Source organism: Limulus polyphemus, unplaced genomic scaffold (genome assembly GCF_000517525.1).
Source record: "Limulus polyphemus unplaced genomic scaffold, Limulus_polyphemus-2.1.2 Scaffold233, whole genome shotgun sequence".
Lineage (NCBI taxonomy): Eukaryota > Metazoa > Arthropoda > Merostomata > Xiphosura > Limulidae > Limulus > Limulus polyphemus.
In genome coordinates, this window is record NW_013665843.1 from 422,938 (window position 1) to 443,666 (window position 20,729).

Below are 20,729 nucleotides of genomic sequence, written 5' to 3' on the forward strand. Positions count from 1 at the left end.
CTGACACCAATTACTCGCGCTGTTTCTATTTATTCTTCTTTTTTTTTTTTTGCAAAAGGTTGTTTATTGTTATATTGCTGCATATATTCAGACAAGTAGCAAGCTAAATATCTCTCCGTTCCTTATTACATTCATACAAGAATGATATTCTTCTTGTCATATATTCAATATAAGTTTCTATCCAAAACAGACCATGTTTTGTTTATTTCAGATGAAAGTAATTATAATTTGAATAAAACCAGTCCATCTAATATTAACTGAAAAAACCTAAAGACTCTTAAAACATAACACTGAAAACGTTTATTTTTATATTAATAACTTTTAATGTTTAGATGTTTCAATCAATTTTAATATCGTTAACAAAATCAGGAATTTTTGAAATAGTATTTTTAAATTCAAGTTAATTAAAAAAATTAATAAATAAAAGCAACCAAATAATTTTCACTGCCACATTTTCTGTGTCGAATTATAGTTTTATTGGCTTACTATTCTTTCAGTATGTAAATAAGAATTTTCTACGTTTTGTGTTTTTTAAAAATATGTATGTGTGTCCCATGCTTTTTTCAGTAATTTTTCTTTTGCATAAATTAAATATCATGCTACAAGATTAAGTGTTTTAGCTCGACTCAAGCATAACTTATTCAACACTAGCAGATGCCCGTTAAAACATTTCAACGGTAATTTTCCTATAAATGGTGAAGAATAAATATAAAATGTGCAGTCAACCCAATCCGTTAACAACCATCTTTTGTCAATCCACGTGTTATTTCAATAAGGAAAATTGAATTGCGTTTGTTTATAAGGCAGAAAAGACTGACTGCAATGCAACGTTGGCAAAAATGTCTGGGTTTCGATGCTATAGGTGCACCCAGCACAACAGAGCGCTCAGGTTCGCAAATAGCCGCGAGGATTTTTTTTCCGATGGATGCCATTGTTCTTTGTCATTTTACTGAAAGCAAGAAAAGACCGCTAGTGAGTGCTTTTTGACAGTTGTCATTTCTATAAAAAAAAAGTGTCAAAGAGGAGACATTCAATTCAAGTTAAATTAATTCATTCGACATGGTACAATAAAATCAGATATGTATATAACACCGACATTAAAAAATAAAATAAGGTAAATATAAATCGAAAAGCAACAAATATAGACTCAAACACGTTCCTTTCTTTATGTCTTTTTTTTCTGTTCATGCTCCTACCTTCGAAGTATTTCTTTTAATAAGTCGACGGAGGAAGTCCACTTTTTTTTAGCTAAATACCATCACAAAAAGAAACAGTTTTGTTCTTAATAAATTTTTTCCCTAGTTGAACGTTCAGCACATACAGAGAATGATTGATAGATGTTGATATGATATCTTAAGAATTACAAAAAAAAAGAGTAATTTCCCAGTAGTGTACTCTTGAAAAGAAGCATTTTGACATATAATTATTTTCTACAAATTAACTATTCAAAAGATACAGAGTGTGACAGATAGACATTTGGCTATTATGTATAAAGATTCTTTTATTTTCTAAAGTAAAAATTCTGAACTGTTCAAAATTGAAAAAAAAACATAAAGAAATATAAGGTATAATTGGTTGTATTTTGAAAAATCTTTGAATTGCTATCCTTATACATAATACTTCAACACATAACTCAACTTCAAAGAAACTTAAAGAATTTACTGTTGAGCATTATGTTCGAAAGAGTAACAAAATTAATTTTCTAAAATATTTTTAAGTCTACTTTAACCTCTGATTTTGATAAATGTCTGTAATAATGTGTGTATTAAATATTATCACATGTATTTGTAAAGTGTAACGTAGTGGATCAGTAGCAACTTTCCAGACGTAGACTGCTAAAATCCAGAATTCGATTATTTGCGTTGAATAGAATGCATATAGCCCATTGTGTAGCTTTGCACACAGAAAAGAAAAGAATAGCATCAGTATTTGTAGTGTATTTAATGATTATTCTTTTGTCACTTTACTAATCGCTCTGTACTTTGGGGCTGTAGTTGAACTATATGAGTGTTGGTTAAACTGTTGGTCAGACAGAAGTAGCTCAAGAGCTGGTGGTGGGTGCTGTTCATCAGCTGCCTTCCCTCTTATCTATCAATTAAACATTAGGGATGGTTATGCACAGGTACTTTTTATGTAGCTTTGCACTATAATTCTGTAACGAAGAAGTCTTTGTTAATTTAATATGCAAGAACATGTTTTCTACCTGCTTTAGATATAAAGAAATTAAAAAGAAAATGGCTATCTAGTTTTTATGCAGTTTTGGCATAAGCACTTGATCCAGAAAGTCGTTGAGATTATTTTATTTTAGTTGCTTTGTTTCTTGAATCTCTATATAAAATAATGTCTATTCTGCCTGAGTGGGTATTGCAATAATGTATAGCATCCATGTTGAAAGGATTAGCACTGTAATATCTTTTGCTGACAAAGTTGACGTTGTCTTAACGTAACAACCAACCAATGCTATGAGAGAATATAGGTCTCAAGGTGACACTGTTAAATGGATAAAGAACCCACACTTACCTGTTGAATTCATGCTCACTTTCTAAGTTCAGTTCTATCTAGAGTTATTTGAATGAAAACTTGCTTTAAGATCATTGAATTTAATTCGATTAAGCTTTACCCTGAAAAAAAGATAGCTGTGAAACTAAGTAGAGTCCAGCAGAAGTGACTGTGATTTTGCCTGCACGAGAACGTACAATTGTCTTTCTGTTCATAATAAAGATTATATTTATCTTTAATAAATTTGTGTACTCTCACTATATCACATATTCTAGGAAAACTCAGGTAAGTGCATCATGTTCAGAATTGCTCTCCTTATCTTCGGAGCGAATCTGCTGTTATTAGAGGGTCTAACTACCTGACACTTGTCTTAAAATTAGTATTTACCTGAAAGTATAACACTAATACTAGTTTGTTTGTGGCTTCGCTAGTGTGCTTTTGTTTTTACAAAATTATAGGTCTTCAGCAGCTCAGCAACAAACAAATAAAAGCGACTTTATAAAATACATTTTCAAAAATTCTGTTTTTACATGTACTAAAATACATTGCACAGCGTCTTTTTTTAAGAGCGATAGAGGGCAAAATCTTCCGATTCAACAGTTTTAATTTCCTTGTTTTTACTTTTCTTTGAAAAAATGTACAAGACAGACAAGAACACTCCCCAGAAAATACTGGTATTTTTTAGTTTCTTAGAATTTTTCTCCCAGAGTTTCAGCTTTAAGTTTACGAACTTACAACACTAAAATCTGGAATTCAGTTCTCTGTAGTGTACAGAACTTTGATATCCTATTGTGCGGCTATGCGCTAAAAACATAGAATTTTATTCGGTTTACAATATTATTTTTTAATGGAATCGATACTTAGTGTAAAAGAACTGTTTGTATTTTATGACAAAGCTACTAATACTATCAGCCGTACTTCCTAATTTTGAGTTACTGACCAGAGAGAAGGTAGCCAAATAGCAGGGTCCTATTACAACCCACCATCCACGCTTAATCTGCCAGTCCTGATTTTGTTAACACTACATGGACAATTGTATTCACTATACATCAGCATACTTATATTTCACGGCAGTGGTTCATAATAGGGATCATCCGTTTGTTGTTCTTTATCATTATTGAATATTGTTCCGCCAGCCTACAGAAAAAATGGCTGTGAGTATTGTAGTAAAACCTGGGCAATATTACTAAACGTATCATTGCGCATTGGTTAGGGTAGTTTTACAGCGGCTGTATAACCGTTGTGGTTTACATGGAGCCTCATAATCTACTACATGCATACATATATAGCAGCGTGTAGGCTGTAGATGTAGTTTAACATTTATATGGCAGGCACGACAAATGTACCATAGCGATTATTAACATATTGTTGCAATTGTATTGATATCGCGTACCATTTAAGTATAAGATTCCTGCCCTTTCGGACACGACGCTGCTAACAGGATCACAGTTGTTTTTTTTACCGCGACATGATCGATTTAGGCTATGTTACACAAACGTCTAAAACGTTACATAAACGTATAAAACGTTATAGAAACGTCTAGGCTGTCTACCACTACAGAAATATTTAAACCATACTTTAAAAGGTAGAACCAACCTCAGTTTTGAGCATCGGATTGGCAATCACGAAGATGGCTGATGGTAAGTGTCAAATTATAGCCAACATTGTGTGACTGCGAATTTTATAGGTATTGCAGATAGAGTAGCCATTCTTGAAGCTGACTGTAAGGTGTGACGAGAATCGTGCAAGCAAGAGATAGCGAAAATGATGGCGATTCTAGACGAAAGTGAAACAGGAATTTTATAGCTATGTATTTTCTTTAAAAATATTTAGTTTCAGATAAAGTCGTCACAGTGGAAGATAGTCGTAGGAGTGTCACGACCCAAACTCCATCAGAAAAGGAGGGAGGAAAGGTGTATTAATATAACCAAATCATAATTGTTAATTAACACTTTTTCGACCTTGTAGAGCGTACAGAATGTCACTCTAAGAAGAAATCTCTCCAGCTGCAGTAAAACCATGACCGGCCTTACTATGGCCACCGGAGAGGGGAGGGGGGATATAACAACCATAAAAAATATTTAAAATGCTTATTTGTATACATATCCTATTGTATTATGACACACTGTCTTCCATGTGCATGCATTGAATATATATAGTAGTTCTTCCAACCCAGTGATTACAAACTCCCCAAATAGTTACAGGATATAAATACTGAACTATATTGGAATGGTGCATGGACTGGATTTTGTAACTGTATAAGTTTTACATGCATGCACATGCAATGCATGTTCGCTAGTATTTATATCTACATGTAGGTTTTTTAGTTTTTTAAGTTGTAAAGCTCTATATATAGATAGCTATATATATATATATATACTTTATATAGCTATATATATTTTACAAAAATGTACATAACACGTGGTATGTTGATCACCATGCATCATAGCAACCATACATGCAGTACCACTATCAATGATAACATTGTGGCAGTGATATCAGGAGCAATATCCATCCAATGTGTATGAAGTCAATCCAAAGGTTTTCATTGTTTCCCGAGAAAGCATCATACACTTACTACATTTTTCAATAAACTAATATTTTTCAAATAGGACAGTATTGCTATAATCCATATTATTAAAGATTATCCAAGATCATTAAAAATGTTTAATCTAAAAAGGGTAAATAGGGATTTTCAAAAAATACAAAAATAATATAGATAGATAGCTTAAAGTGAAAATGCAATCGCAAAAAGTAATTAAACAAGTTTATGGTTTGAGACATAGTGTTAACATTATTTCTCAAGCTACAAGTCGCTATTTTGACTCTCCTAAGTATTACAGCTTTTAGACATGAAGTCAAAATAAAAAATTGTATCTTGAGGAAATAATTTCAACACTATGTCTCAAACCTTAAGCTTGTTTGTTTACTTTTTTGCGATTGCATTTCACTTTAAGTTGCCTATCTCCTTTCTGAATATTTTAAAGATCCCTATTGCTCTTTTTAAAATAACAATTTCTAATAATCTTGTTAATTATGAGGTTTCAAAACCAAATATCTTACTTATCTTTGTCATTAATCAATCTAATTAGAAATAAATGTAAAATAAACAATTGATAGTACATTTGTATATTGTATTGTTACAAATTGTTTGGGATAACTATTAATTTCATCATATCTCAGCTTCTGTTTCGTATATGGTGGTTATAGTGACTTGGTCAGCTTTATAGATTGTTTTTTATATACATTATGTAGAGTTTGGTGGTTAATATCTGGAAGATACGATCAGTAGAACCATCTGGCTCTAGAATGGGGATGGAGTTTGTAGAAGCAGTCATGAACTTTGGTCAGGTGAGTAAAATATATCAAAGGAATTTTTAGTAAATTTGATAAGTTCGTTGAAAGTTATCTAATTATGATGGCTTTACATTAGAAAATTAATAGGTCAATAACTATACTCATGGGCATTATCTTCGGTCATTTTCATCTGTAAATCCAACTCAATAAAATATTATCTACTTGTTGTAAGGAGAGGAAATCCGCTGTATACTTTAAATAAAAGTCCAGAGACGCAGCTTTTTTGAGTGGATTATCTTATTTTTAACTTTATAACAGTAATTCGACTACTCGTGTGATTATAAGAGATAGACTTTAATCTACTGTATAAAGTATAAGAAAGTTGCGCAAGAATTTTGTTCCAGTTTATAAAACTTTTAGGGTGACATCTGTGTTTTGGTTTAAATTAGGTTTTAGCTCATGAATAATTAACGCTCCTTTTGTTTTTCTTCTATTCATGCTCTTTTCATTGCATAATATTTTAAAATTGCTGATATTGATTGGATGTTGATTTGTTTTACAGTGTTCTTAAATGTGTGATGGGGGATTGTTATGTTCTTTGATCCTAATATTTATGTTGCGTCCTGTTTCGTCTATGTAAGTGCTATCGCATCGATCGCATTGATATTTGGAGATGTTTCCGTTAATAAATGTATCAGATATTGATTCTAGTTCATGTTGCAGATTACTGCTTTTACATATGTTAAATGCTGGGGTGTAAATGCATGATAATGTACCAATTTTTTTTTGTTGGAATTCAAAATATTTCCTGTTCTGTGACATCGGTTCTTTGTCGTATTACCAACAAATATCATACGACATCATTAATCTGCGGTGTTTCCAATTAAACATCTTCCATTATGTGATATTAATTTTGTGTGCTATTATGATCACATCGTTTCTGGGTAAGTTATATTTTGTAAATGGTATAGCTCGTCTGCATACCCCCCCCCCCCAATGGCACGGCCGTATGTCTGCGGACTTACAACGCTAGAAACCGGGTTTCGATATCTGTGGTGGGCAGAGCACAAATATCCTACAGATATCCTTTAAACAAACAAACAAATCGTCAGCATAAGTATGCAAGTACTCATTAGAGCCACGTTTTCGAGCCTTATGAAGTACTCTTTCTCTGTAGGGCTGATTCTGTATCAAAGTTCATCTATTATGCAGTTGAAATTTTAGTTGAGGGTAGCACGTCGCCTTGATGGGTGGACCATTGAGGGAGAGCATTAGATTATGCGATATTTGACCTTACAACTAAACATACCACATAATGATTTGCCGAAATTATTGGATAAATCTATGCAGGCTTTTCTTTGCTGTGCCTTTGAAATTCAACAGATAAACCTGTTTTACCCCATGCTAAGGGCAGTGAAACTAGCTGATCCTTGCTAGCCATTTTACCAGATTAAGCTATTCCAGCGAGTCATTACATGGATGTAAGGTTGTGACTCTATCTCATTGTTTATTCGAACGTAAACTTCAGGCTTCGATTGTGACGTATTACATGTTTCTGTTACAAGTGCACTCTTACTGACATCATCCTCATCGTAAACATCTTCAGTTTTACTGCATGTTTCGAACACTACCATTTAGCTATTTCCTCTCAACTGATGGATAAGCCGCTAAGAGCTCAGTCAGACATGTCATTCTTCTCAAACATCAATGTTCGATGTCACGTAATGATCTGTGTATTTAACTCACTGCCTTGGTCTCCTCATATTGTTATTTGAATTTGTTAGTCTAGTGGTGGTGATGAGAAATTCCGGATTGCCAATCACCGAAGTGTCTTAAAGATACTTTTCTATGTTCTTTCAAAATATTTCATTCTCTCACTTGAGCAGAATGACAGTTATTGTTAATTCTTCTTCATGCCGTTTAGTTTTAGCTGACTGAAGGTATTGGTGATCAGTCTAATGTAACCGTTACCAGAAACAGCGAGATTCTGCAGAGAGAATTCCATACCCAGACATGGGTTCCGATTAGCATGATCTGTCTCTCTCCTGATTAACCACAGACCAGTGTGTTTCTCATCATTTTCGTGGGTCGATAAGCTTTACTGAAAGAGAAACGTGGTACCTGTACTCTGTCAATAAATGAAAAACAGACAAAAAACTCAGCTCCTCATACAAAAGACAAAACTGGACATCAAATTTTTCAAAAAATATCGTGATAATAACGTAGTTCCACGGTTTCTAAACTACACATTAACTTCTGTAAACTATCATTTATGGAATATTATTAACGTCATGCAATTCAAATTATTACGTCAACATATTCGTGTCAAATGTAGTTATCTCGAGAGAAAACCGCAACTTTCATCACAATGTATTCCACACTGAAGTCAACATTATCTACCATTAAGTTGGACAGTGTTGCATTGTCGAACAGGCCAGAATAACGTAAATAATACTGTCACCACAAGACATGGGAAGAAGTTCCAAGACTTCCAGTCTTCGGCATATCAACGCCAACTTTTATCTTGTTAAAATTTTATGTTTCTAAGCGTCAACTCTCAAGAGATTAATCTAAGCTGTTTGAAAAACGGTTTAAGTTTGCTATTGGTTCAAAACCGTTTCCTGTTTTAGAGCTAAAAACTGGTTTGGAAGGTTTCGCTAGAAAAATTGCAATTCAAGGTCAATTTAAAATCAAAGTTTATCCACAAATCTCTTGTGAGTCAAATAGTACTGATAATTGCATTCCTCCGTCTAGTTTCATTGAAATTCCTAACACTCTAAACAATTATGCGGTTTCCTTCCCACATATTTCTCCAAATAACCCTATTTCAAATTTGTTCAAAGATTTTCGGCTTATGCTTAAACCATAATTAATAAATCTCACAAAGTTAAAATAAACCTACAACCTCGTGACATTAAAACTTTGAAATCCTGAAAAATTAATAACAACATAATTGTATTTAAAGCAGATAAAGGCAACTTCGTTGTAATCATGGTTTGTTTTGATTATGTCGTAAAAATGAATGAAATCCTCCAAGAAAAGAATGATTTCACCTTATTGAACACAAACTTAACACCTACATGAGAAATGGAACTCTGTTTTTTTTTCTATTATAGCTAAAAAGAATTGGAGCTTATTTCAAACGACCTTTCCCAGACCAACTGATTCAAGAACTCTACAAACTTATGGTCTTCACAAAATTCATAAATCTGATTTCCTTCTACGACCTATTGTCTCTGCCTATGGAGACTTTAATTTCAACTTAGGCTAATACTTAGCTTGGCTGTTTTCCCCTTATATCAGCCATGCTTTATCATTTGTTAAAAATTCAGAAGAATTTGTCACAAAAATTAAACATTTCGACCCACTTGCCGTTATCGTTCTTTTCGAGAAGTTTCTCAAGCAGTGAATTGTACCCTTGAGTGTTTCATAAAAGACCCTTCTCTTAGATCTTTACTTTCTTGTTACTTTCTCCATTTCATCACTCCCTGCAACAACTTTTAATTTGAAGGCCTCAATTATAGCCAGATCGAAGGGCCAAGCATGAGCAATCTTTGTAACCGTTTTTGCAAACATATCCACGATCGAAATTGAAGATCAAACTATTTCCACGTCCCTTCGTCCACTAATCTTCTGGGTGAGATATGTTGATGATATTCATTGCCCGTTGAAGGGTTCTTTTCACACATGAACCTGATCCATCCTGACATTAAATTTACCAGTGAACATGGAGAAAACCATAAACTTCCGTTCCTGAATATTCTTGTTGAAAGACATGATAGTAAGTTTCTCACTTCCAATTATTATAAAGATACTTATACAGGCTTATACGTACCCTGGAACTCCTACCATGATCCTTCTCATAAGTTAGGCATCCTAAAACTATATAATTCTATCAAGAATCTTTGTTCCAGTAACAAATACTTCAATCGTACTGCAATTCAAAACAGTCAGTAACCCGAAACGGTTTTCCTCTATAAACGGTTAATAGAGTATTATCTAAACTTAATAAAAAATTTGAAATCTCAGCACAAATCAAGTAATAATGAACATCCTATTTATTGCACAATTCTTTTATCCCAAAAGTGTCCATTCAATCGGAATGATTTGGGACAAAATTGTAAAAAAAAATATCATATTAATTTGTGTGCACGAGTTGTGTTGCTTCCTAGTAGAGAACTAGGGCAACTTCTATTTCAAAAAATACCAAGCTTCTGATACCACTTGTTCCGTGCATCAAGTAAATTTTGAACAACGTGACGAAGTTCTTCCTGCGTTAAAAATATACTCCCGTCCCACGTTTATGAACACATGTCCAAGAATGGGCATTCGTTTCAGCCCGACAATGTTGAAATTCATAATACAGAAATATATATATAAACCGCTACAAAATAAAGGAAGCCTTATTAATTAAGCAGCTTGAACTTAAAATTAATAACTATCCTGATGCACAGTTGTATCTTCTTTAACATTTGTTTAAAAATTCTAAGGTTGAATTCTTATATCCGTATATTTTATCCGTTTTTAAGATAAATTTATAACAGTACAATGAGATTATATTAACCTTTCGAAAATGTCTAGCATATATTAGAATTATGTTTCAAACCCATATGTCACAATGTAAAAGCATAACGTGGCCTTAACCAATGCTCGATGCATCAACTGGATACCATGGATGTCGCTGTTTCGGGGCCTACTCCAGTAAAGCACCCACGATCGACCCCAGCAGCAAATGAATGATACCACTGAGCATTTGGCACAATCAGTCATTATTTGCACCTGGTTTTATTGTGCTGGTTCAAAACCTATGCAGAGCTATTCTTGGCAGTTTGATCTACCTTTTTCAATGCTTCTTTCAGGCATCGCCCCCCTATTCTGACTCTCATCAAGAAATCTACTGTATAGTGGCCTACAAACCCTCGACATTCTACTTCCACTGCAAATACCTCACAACTTCTTTAGCACAACATTCCCCAACAAGCTCTTCATACCTAAACAACTTTCTCTAGTGGGCCCAGGTGACATTTTCTTCCCATGGTACAGTAAACTCTATCCTATTAACTTCTAGACTTCATATCACCATATCAGATAATTGTCCAATTAACACAATCTCAGGAGGAAACACTAGTTGTGATGTAAGATTAGTTTGTACCTCCCATTTACATCAGCTGTAAGCCCCCTTTTGTAAATTAATAGCTTTCCTCTTTCTCAAAATCGTCCCTTCTTTCATAAACTCGATACTTTCATATATACTCTATCGATTACATATTCCTCTGCATCCATAAAAGTGATAACAGCATATCACTCTGATGATGACAAAACCTTGTCGAAACGTTGTACATTTGCTGTCATGTTAAAGTTATATTAAAGTTTTTCTTCATTACCCATTTAAGCCGTCTCCAGCCATTATTATATCACTCTAGTTTCTTCAAGACCTGATTGTGCCTCCATATGTACCTGCCAAGTCCTTGCCCACATCCTGCAAGAATGTGTACCAGTGTCCCCCTAGAAGAACACTCTGGCACTTCTCAACCTTGCTCATTTTCAACCTAACTAAGTTAACTGGACTAAGGTGCTGAGCACACACTGCCATGAGCAAGTAGCTAAATCGAGATAACTCCATCTGCCAAAGGTTTCCCCACGTCAATTGGCAATCTGCAACATGTTCCCAACGCGTCCATCGACCTTGCTGAGCCTGAGATACTGCCTGTGCGACTCTTCTTTCTTCTTTGATCTTCCTTGATTCCTCTGTTACCATATTTACTACGTTCTTTCACGTCACCTTTCGAAAACCACACCTGACTTTCCCAACCTAAACTTCTTCAATCCATTTTCTCTGCTCCTTCAATCTCCTTCATCACCAGCCTACTTTTATATCTGCACCCTCTGTTCCTACATCCCACTTTCTGCCTGTTTTGAAGTCAGGGAAATATTCTCCGATGGCCTTATTCTTTGAGTTCTTTAACATCATGAAAAGCTTACCCTTAGCAACTTTGTATTCTTCCACTAATGATGGAATTGAAGGTGTCAACTTAACGGTACCTGCATAGAGCGCGTTGAAGTTGAAGCTCTTAGCCATTTCCTAAGCTTCACATTTCCATAGCTTCAACCAGGGATATTGGTATATCACAGATATACACAGGCGTGTATGTGTGTGTGTTGCATAGCAAAGCCACATCAGGCTATCTGCTGTGTCTACCGAAGGGAATCAAACTCATTATTTTAGCGTTGTAAATCCATAGACTTGCCGCTGTCTTACCGTGGGACCCTACAGAGCCCACAAAACATTGGTAGGAGACGAAACTGAAATCTACAAACCTTAAATGTTCCAGGTAGGTAACATTGTTCAATATTCTCATATTCTTCACGTAGTTGATTCTGGACTATTTTCACTCTAAATCTATCTGAGAAGGGCACAGAGTATCACCTACTCAAACTTTTAACAAGTTGTTCACTCACGGTGGGAATTCTTTCACCATCAGCGAAGAAATTACTTTAATTAAAAAGCTTTAATTGTGTTTGAAGTTTTGGCAACACAGAAACTACATGGAGTAGCTTTACAATCTTTCTTTCCATAACTTCAACCAGGAATAAAGGTATATCATAGACCTACAGAGGCCACGAAATAGAAGATATATACAGTAACGGGTAAAATCTGAAATAATAATTGGAACCACTATTTCAGAAAAATATTAAATTGATTTGTATACAGTTTTCGACACTTTCTCGTGTCCTCTTATGTCCAGTAATTGGTTGTTAAATGAAACTCATACACTGTTTATTTCATAACGGATATTCCATATGACGCCAAAGAGTGGATTCAGCTTAAATTTTGTTTGAAGTTTTGCCAACCTTTGGATTAACGAAACTTCCACAACTTTTCTGTTGACGTAATTTCAGTTTTATATATAAATTTGGCTGACTTACAGTTGATTGTATAGTAAATATTCCTCATGTAACAAAAAATAGCATTAATTTTTTGGCCATTTGCAACATCTTTTTTATGCTCCACAGTCTTGTTATGCTCAACAAATCAAATATCAGTGTATTTATCAGGTAGATCAGGAGCTCAGTTCTTGTAGTTAACCTGATAAAACATTGCAACCATAGGTATTATACTCTGTATATCCGACAATTGACAAATTTCAAATTTTAACACACAATTACCGAAACTGACATTCAAAACAAACATGTTTACCTCATGTAACTAGAATGTTGACAGCTATTAGTTCTCCTCCTTATTTGGCCTTTCTCCCAGTAGTCTAGTAACAGTTAATAAGTAACAGGTTTCTTACTCTCACTTTACTAGCGAAGTATATGGAATTAAGAAATCAAATGAAGATAAGGTTCATGTTCTATAAGCTAGAGCGAAATGTCTGGTACAGATATCACATTTACCAATAACACATTTACATTACACGAAATCATTTTTCTCTGGTGATATCAACATATTTTGCAAATCACTTTTTATTGGCATTACCAACCAAAACGTGTCTCAGTACACAACAGCAATCACTCCATGGTAAGAACTTTGCATATGAAATACTTCCGTTAAGGCATTAATAGAAATATTTTTTATGTTCTGATTATTTAAAATTTCCGTTTGTCTGTTCGTTTTATATTGCAGTTATTTTCAAATTATCAATTTAAATAGTTTTTCCGTATATTTGCTTAACTACAAAACTAAACTTTTTGCGTTCTAATAATCTCTTACGCAGTTCTTTAAGGTAGAATATGACAGAATACGATATAACAGTCAACCTATGTTTCATCTATTTAATTGTGTTTTTATTGTGATGAATTTTACTATTATTAACTAGCTCTACACTTGCCATAAAACATCCCTTCACGAAGTCCATACTCCACATGTTATTTCAGTCTTTTGTTTGTTTGTTATGTATATTCATGCAAAACTACACAAGGCGTATCTAATTTTGAACTGTTAGATTAAAGGGACGGCAGCTAGAATGCAGCACCCACTGTCAACTCTTGAGCTTCTCTAATCGAATAGTGGGATTTGGTCATCACTCCTATAACGCACCCACAGCACCAAAGTGCACAGCGCTATTTAACCTTATCTTTACAGTCTGTCACACTAACTAGTGGGTGACACCCGATCCTGAAAATCCTTAAGGCTGCTAGTTTTCGAGGTATAGCGTTCAATGCAAAGCCTTTTAATCCATTTTCAGAACATAAGATAATTTCTCCGATCCAGTAAATTGTCACAAAATAATGTAATAAATGGTATATATTGATATCTCTACCGTTTCTCATATATCCTAGTAAAGTAGTAACTAAATTAAATATATTAGAATATGTATTAAATGTACTAAAACATTATTCATTAAAAATGCAAGGCACGACTTTCTCATAGTGTTCAGAAGTTCATTTAACAGTTTTTGAAACTTCTCAACGTTTCTTTCTCATTAGCCTCCCAGCAGCTCAGTGTTCAGTCTGAAGGGTTATAATGCTAAAATCCTGGTCTTGATACCCGTGATGGGCACAATACAGATGGTCCATTGTGTAGCTTTGTGCTTAACAACAAACAACCAAACCTTCTCAGTAAATAAACATTATCCCCAAATGCAACCTCTCTATACTTTTTGGAAACTTTTACATATGTCTAATTATTATGTTCTACTACATCATACATTAGACATAATTCATAGAGCTTTTAGTAAAATATTTGTTAGTATCTTGGGCTTGCCTAATTACAGATTTGTTTACTTGTTTCAAAATATCATGCATATCGTCAGCAGTAATTTTGAACTGATAAACTAGAAGGATGGTAGGTAGTAAATAGAATTTATAATCAAGATTTTGGCTGCTGTAGTAGAATACTTGAATTTGATCGTCGCTTTCATAATGTACTCACAGCCTTAAAGTACGAAGCCCAATTTTGCGTTAACAGGATGCCAACTATAGACCTTAGCATTATTAGTTTGGTTCGTTAACCATTAGGCCACATCCGGCCTTCTTTGTATAGATTCTTGTGGAGCTGTGAATATTTGTGAAGCAGTTAAATATAGCTCGGAACTAAAAATATACTTTTTCGACACTGATTCAAAGACTTATGTTTCGTGAAGCTGTCTTTGACTGCTGAATATGCTACACAATTTTTTTCATTTACTTTATATCGAGTGTTATGTTCACTTTCAATTAATTTTAAAATACTAGGAAATCATTTATATTTAGAAAAACTATCCTTTTAATCATATTTTTCTTATAAACATTCCACTATATAATTTATTAATTATAACTTGCTAAAAAGACCTCACTTCAATTAGTGGGCATTACTAGTCACCAAAGTGCATATCTTTTCCAGATTATCGAGCAGAGAAAAGTTTGAAAGAAACACTTATTTGTGTGCTAACTTTGGAGTGAGAGCAGCTACACAAAAATAATAATAATAACAAATTTCATATTTACCAGTTTCTATTTATTAACGCCTAACATGCTTACCTACATCTCCTAGTTGCAAAGCGCACTTAGTGAAGCTAATGCTATAAGAAAAAAGCGCAACAAAGCAAAAGCTGACAAAAGTTGTTGACACTGGGTTCGCCAAATGAAAGTTAACACCCTCTTTACTTTATATCCTGCATACAGCTGCTCTCAGTTTGCAAATGGAATTAAGTCTCTTGATCACTGTGACTATCGCAACATAGCGATTGAAATGCTTTTCACAGTATCTTAAGGGAATAGTTTGTTTCAGATTGTATAGGAACAATGTGATAAATAATAAAAAAAGTGTATGGGTACATCAAACCAGGCCACATGTCAGGTACCTTTATGTCAGTGGGTTACATTAAGAACGCAGGTTGACCCTGTAGCAGAGCTCAGGATTTCGAGACTGGCAAATATGGTTCGAATCTATTCGATACCACGAAATATTCCCCGCAATGTAAACTGTAGGTGCGTTATAGGAGTGACTGTCATTTCCTCAACGTGGTTGGTACGGTGATGATGATTGGCTGCCATCCATCTGGTCAATAGCCCAAAATTATAGACGGCAGATAGCCTTAGTAGTTTTGCCATCAGTACAAAATACAAATAGAGATAACATTTAAAAACGAAATTATATATTTTCCATGATTGTTTGTTTGAGCATTAACTAAAAAATATATTTCAATAATATTAGAAAATTGCGTAAATTTTTGGTTTCTTCTTAATTACTTATTTAATATTTTTTAAAACTTTTGTGTACATTTTTACAGGGTTTCTTCTTATTCATAATATTTGGCCTTGACGTTCGAACTTTAAGTGCTTCACTTGTTAAAAGGTTTGATAATTTCAGTTTTTTATTTTTATTTACCTTTATTTGGACTTTATTATTTCGAAACATTTATATTTCACAGAAACTTAAGAAATATTTTTAACTTTAGTTTATTACAAAACATTAATTTGTATTGTGTAACATATTTTACTATACATATTTTCGTCACTTTTTGCTTTAACAGTATCTAAATTACTGATAGATTTCAAAGCACCTTTATCTATAATTATTTTTTCAAATAATTGTTACTTGTTCACTGTGTATATATAATTTTGTCGTTAAAGATTCAATTAATTCTAAAATTTAATAAACAATCAAGTAAAATCGCTTGTTAGTTCAAAAACAGACTTCAAAAAGAACTCATAAAGTTACAAAATGACAATTACTGTGGAAGTTGGTTCCCGTTCACGTAAATAAAAAAGGCGTTTATATTTTTGGATAAATGTATAAACATGTCTATGGTACGTTACCATAACCTCACATCCCTATGTAATATGTTAGTTAAATACCTATTCTAAATTTGTACTTATTCAGTTCTGCACTTGTCACAGGAGAGTTAACGAAGTGTTGTTCTGTTCCTGAACTGTGTGTTTTCTATCCCATCTTAACTTCACTCTCCACCCCCATTGCTATGATAGTGGAGATCTTTATTGTAATTCCTTACTTTTGCTAATGTACTCCCGTATTTACTCTTCTGAGAATTGCTGTTCAGAGCTTTTCTTGAGATATTTCTCTTCTCTTCTCTTACTAGTGAAAACTAGGGTTCTGACTCTGTCCATAAACTCCAGCCAGACCAGTCTATATATTTGAACAGTTCAGTTTCTCTCAGTCCAGTTTCCTTTCTAGTTTAATTTCAGTTGTTAATCTGTTAATTTTTATATCGTATTCCATTCTTATTGTACTCAGTGGAAATTAATAAAGAATAGCCAGCTTTACGTTATACTTCTGGCTTGGTCTCTTCAGTTGGTCAATTAAATGTGTAATTTTATTTTTGATAACTAAATCTTTGGTCCTCGATTGCAAATATTCAATAGACAACTGTGGCTAGTTATTCTTATTCAAAAATATTGCAGTTTAAAAAAAGATGAGAAAATTTTCGGTAATGTGGCCAACCATTTAGTGTTTTTAAGAACATGGAAAGCAGTAGCAAAGTTTGATATTTAATGGAGAAGTTTGCGAAGCACTGTTGGTCAAGTCAGCCTCCAGCATTCTATCTTGAAGCATTCAAGAAAAGTTAATATGGTAGGTCACAAGTAAATGCTGTCATCATACTGCATGTCAGATCCTGATCATAATCTCTCACGTTCATAGGAACATTAATCACATGCATGGGCTTATTACGCACGATTTCTTATAGCACCTCAATGAGCTCAACTCAACTAAACTGTAGATCCGCGGTATCACCATAAGAAAATTTAAGCCTCATATTGCAGATCATCTACTGTTTGCCAAGTGAACTCATGAAACGCCTCTAGGGGAAAAAGGGATAGTACAACAATAATTAAAGTTGTAACATAAAATAAGTTATAGAAGTGAAGAAAACCTGCAACCATCATTGCAGTTATTCACCAGAAATTAGCTTCTTTAGGTTCGAAGGATAAACTATGTGTTTCTCTGTTGCATAAATCACCAGGTGTCGTGGTTCCGTGAGTCTCACTGCTGGACCAGAGCCAAAGAATGGCGAAAGAACAATAGATATGAAATAAGTCTTCAATTATAGGAAAAATTGAATCATGGCAGCATTGGTGTCTTGTTACTTGCACAAATGATATCTATTTGATGACGTACGCCTCTGTAGTGTCATTAGTCCACAATTCATTGTTTCATTACTGTTGTAGTGCATTTTATTAGTTATATTATTGTATGCATTCTACATTTTCCCTACAAGAGAGAAGATGGCAATGATATAAAAAATAGCTTAATAACACAAAATCTACAGACGAAATAGAACTGGCGATTAGATAGACAGTAACAAAGTGATCAATAGTTACTGTATTATGCTGACAATATGTTACTGGGAGGTTTTATTTCATTGTTGATTTCATCACGAGGACAAGAGGCATGAAAACTGTAGTGACGTGTGAACAAATTGCATATTAACTTAAAGTCATTATCTGGTAATAATCTTAGATTACTTTAGTATCAACACAAAGAAAAGAAGATATGGCGAACTTTTACATTATATTACAATGTCACTCATGGACATTCCAACGTCTTTATTTCAGATCTTTACCTGTGCGCTACTTCTACTGTAGTTTTGTTGATACAACTAAGCTAAAAACTCACCCAAGCAGAAGTAGTCATGAAGGAAATCATGTTCAGTGTGTGGAATCAACGTCATATTCTTCTCTGGTAGCATAACTAAATATGCGTTTTAGTTTGTGAGATAAAATGTAGGGGACTAGGCAGATTCATCCAGTTCCCTGAGCTTACTGTTTGTTAACATCTTCTAAATTGTTTTCAAAGACACTAAGTACTGAAAATGATCTTGTGTTTTTCCATCTACTTTTACTAATCTTCTTGGGAAATTATTGTATCTTCTGTGAAAAGTTGTAGTTCAAAAGAATTTGGTTTAAAAAAGGTTTGATAAATTAGGGTTAGAATTATCAATATAATATTTGACGCAAAACACGATAGATTAATTTAAACTTTTGAGTACTTTCTACCGTACATTAATTAATTAATTAAGCAATGTAAATGAGTGTTGTTTGCAGTATACAATTTCATTGTTAATACTGTAGTATAGAAACTTAATGTTGTAAGGAATGTGTTATCCTCACTGTCAAGCTTGACCTTTAATAATTGAAATTGCTATGTTGCCAAGTGTTAGACACGTAACTGCAAAAAATCCGTACATGACATAGACAAAAACGGTCAGTCTTTTTAGAAGATTAATATCAACCAGGTTAAAAATCGTGCGGTTTGAACAACATGCAATTAAATTTCAATCACCGTTGTAAATACTTTTGTACAGTTCCTTAGAGCTTTTTTTTAAAACCACCGGTGAAATCTTCTTATAATCGTGAAATAGTCTTGAATTTAGTCGACAGAATTTATAAGCCTGAATTCCTGATTCCGTGAATCACGTGATTGAAAACTATCAGAATAAGGTAGTAAACATAATTACTGACCTCAAAAGCAAAGAACAAGAGAAAAACACACGAAAAGAAGGATATTTTAAAACTTTAAAAATATGTAAACAGAGCATACAAATAATCAAATCCTTTGATAATCAATGGGTAGTATATGTTTCTACAGTTGTTTGAAGTAAATCTCAGTTTCATTGATTAACAAAAGGATTATAATCTCCAGTTGGTTCAGAAACAATACATCCTACAAACGTTCTAGGATCCGTAGAAAGTACATTAAGACAAGCTGAAGTATAAACTACAGTTAGAGAAATTATAAATAGAAGTCTACCTTTTTACCACCTTTTCTACTTAAATTTAACTAAACAAGAACATATAGCTAACAACAAACTGAATAATAACAATGATATCGAAATTTTATCAGCCGATAGAGGAAGAGAAGCAGCTATTTCCGCACGAAGTTTGATAATTTATCAAGTGATTCTATCTTAATGAAAAAAAAAATTAAACATCTCACTTCTGTCTCATAAAAGAAAAACTAACATATTAAATTTAAAACGACACCCCTTGGTATCGGATGACGCCTAGATACTCAACTGAGATCAACAAATGAATATATCTCTTATTTATATGCCCTACAGTGGCACAGCGGTATGTCTGCGGACTTATACTGCTAGAAACCGGGTTTCGATACCCGTGGGGAAAGAGCACAGATAGCCCTTTGTGTAGCTTTGTGCTTAGTAACAAACAACAACTCATTTATATCGCAACTCAAGAAATACCCCTCTTCGATTAATTGTGAGTTTTACTAACTCACCCACGTATAATCTTTTCAAATATTTAGCAAATATATTAGGCCCTTTAACAGGAAATAACCCTTACCATATAACTAATAGCTTTGAGTTCACAAATTACCTTAAAACTGTAACTATTGAAAAAATTAAGAATAAATTATATTGTTTCATGTTATAACATGATCTATGTCTATTTCTATGAATATAGCTTTCGAAGTAGCTAAAACCAGATTTTACGTAAAATTTTAGTACATCCGAATGGTCCTGTAACTCGGCAAATTGCATGGGTAACGTTTAGAAAATGATTACAGAAATTATCTGAGTGCATACTGTGGCAAGGCAGGGCGATTTTTAAATATTCAAAAATAAAAACATGATATCAATTATCGACGTATAAATGCCTCATATACATTCTTACGGAAGCCTATAATTCAGGTTTGAAAATGATAAAATCGTAGCAAAGTATATAGGAAATTTCTACACATTTCATGTGTCATGATGTACACTTTAGAGAGAGAAATCACAAGAACAGACGAAATAGCTTTTCTATACTACCAAAATACCATGTTTGATGACGAGGAACCCACTTTCAGACTAATAATGCTTGGAGACGGCTTGAATGGGTAATGAAGAAAAACTTTAATATAAGTTTAACATAACAGCAAATGTACAACGTTTCGACAAGGTTTTGTACTAAATACCTGAAAACTGGTTTCAGTTTTTCGTTAACTTAACCTTCACAAATTTTGGAATGAGCTTTTCAGAGTGGCACTGTCT

The 20,729-nt window shown here is 33.6% G+C and overlaps 1 protein-coding gene across 1 annotated transcript in view; it reads left to right on the top strand.

The window, feature by feature from the left end:
• LOC111085089 (integral membrane protein GPR155-like) overlaps positions 1 to 20,729 on the top strand; it is a 72,630-nt gene that overhangs the window by 47,172 nt on the left and 4,729 nt on the right. Inside the window, exons 7-9 of the mRNA XM_022382244.1 lie at positions 2,775 to 2,784; positions 5,755 to 5,850; positions 16,011 to 16,075. Coding sequence (XP_022237952.1) covers positions 2,775 to 2,784; positions 5,755 to 5,850; positions 16,011 to 16,075 — 171 coding nt within the window. The remainder of the gene's footprint in view (positions 1 to 2,774; positions 2,785 to 5,754; positions 5,851 to 16,010; positions 16,076 to 20,729) is intronic.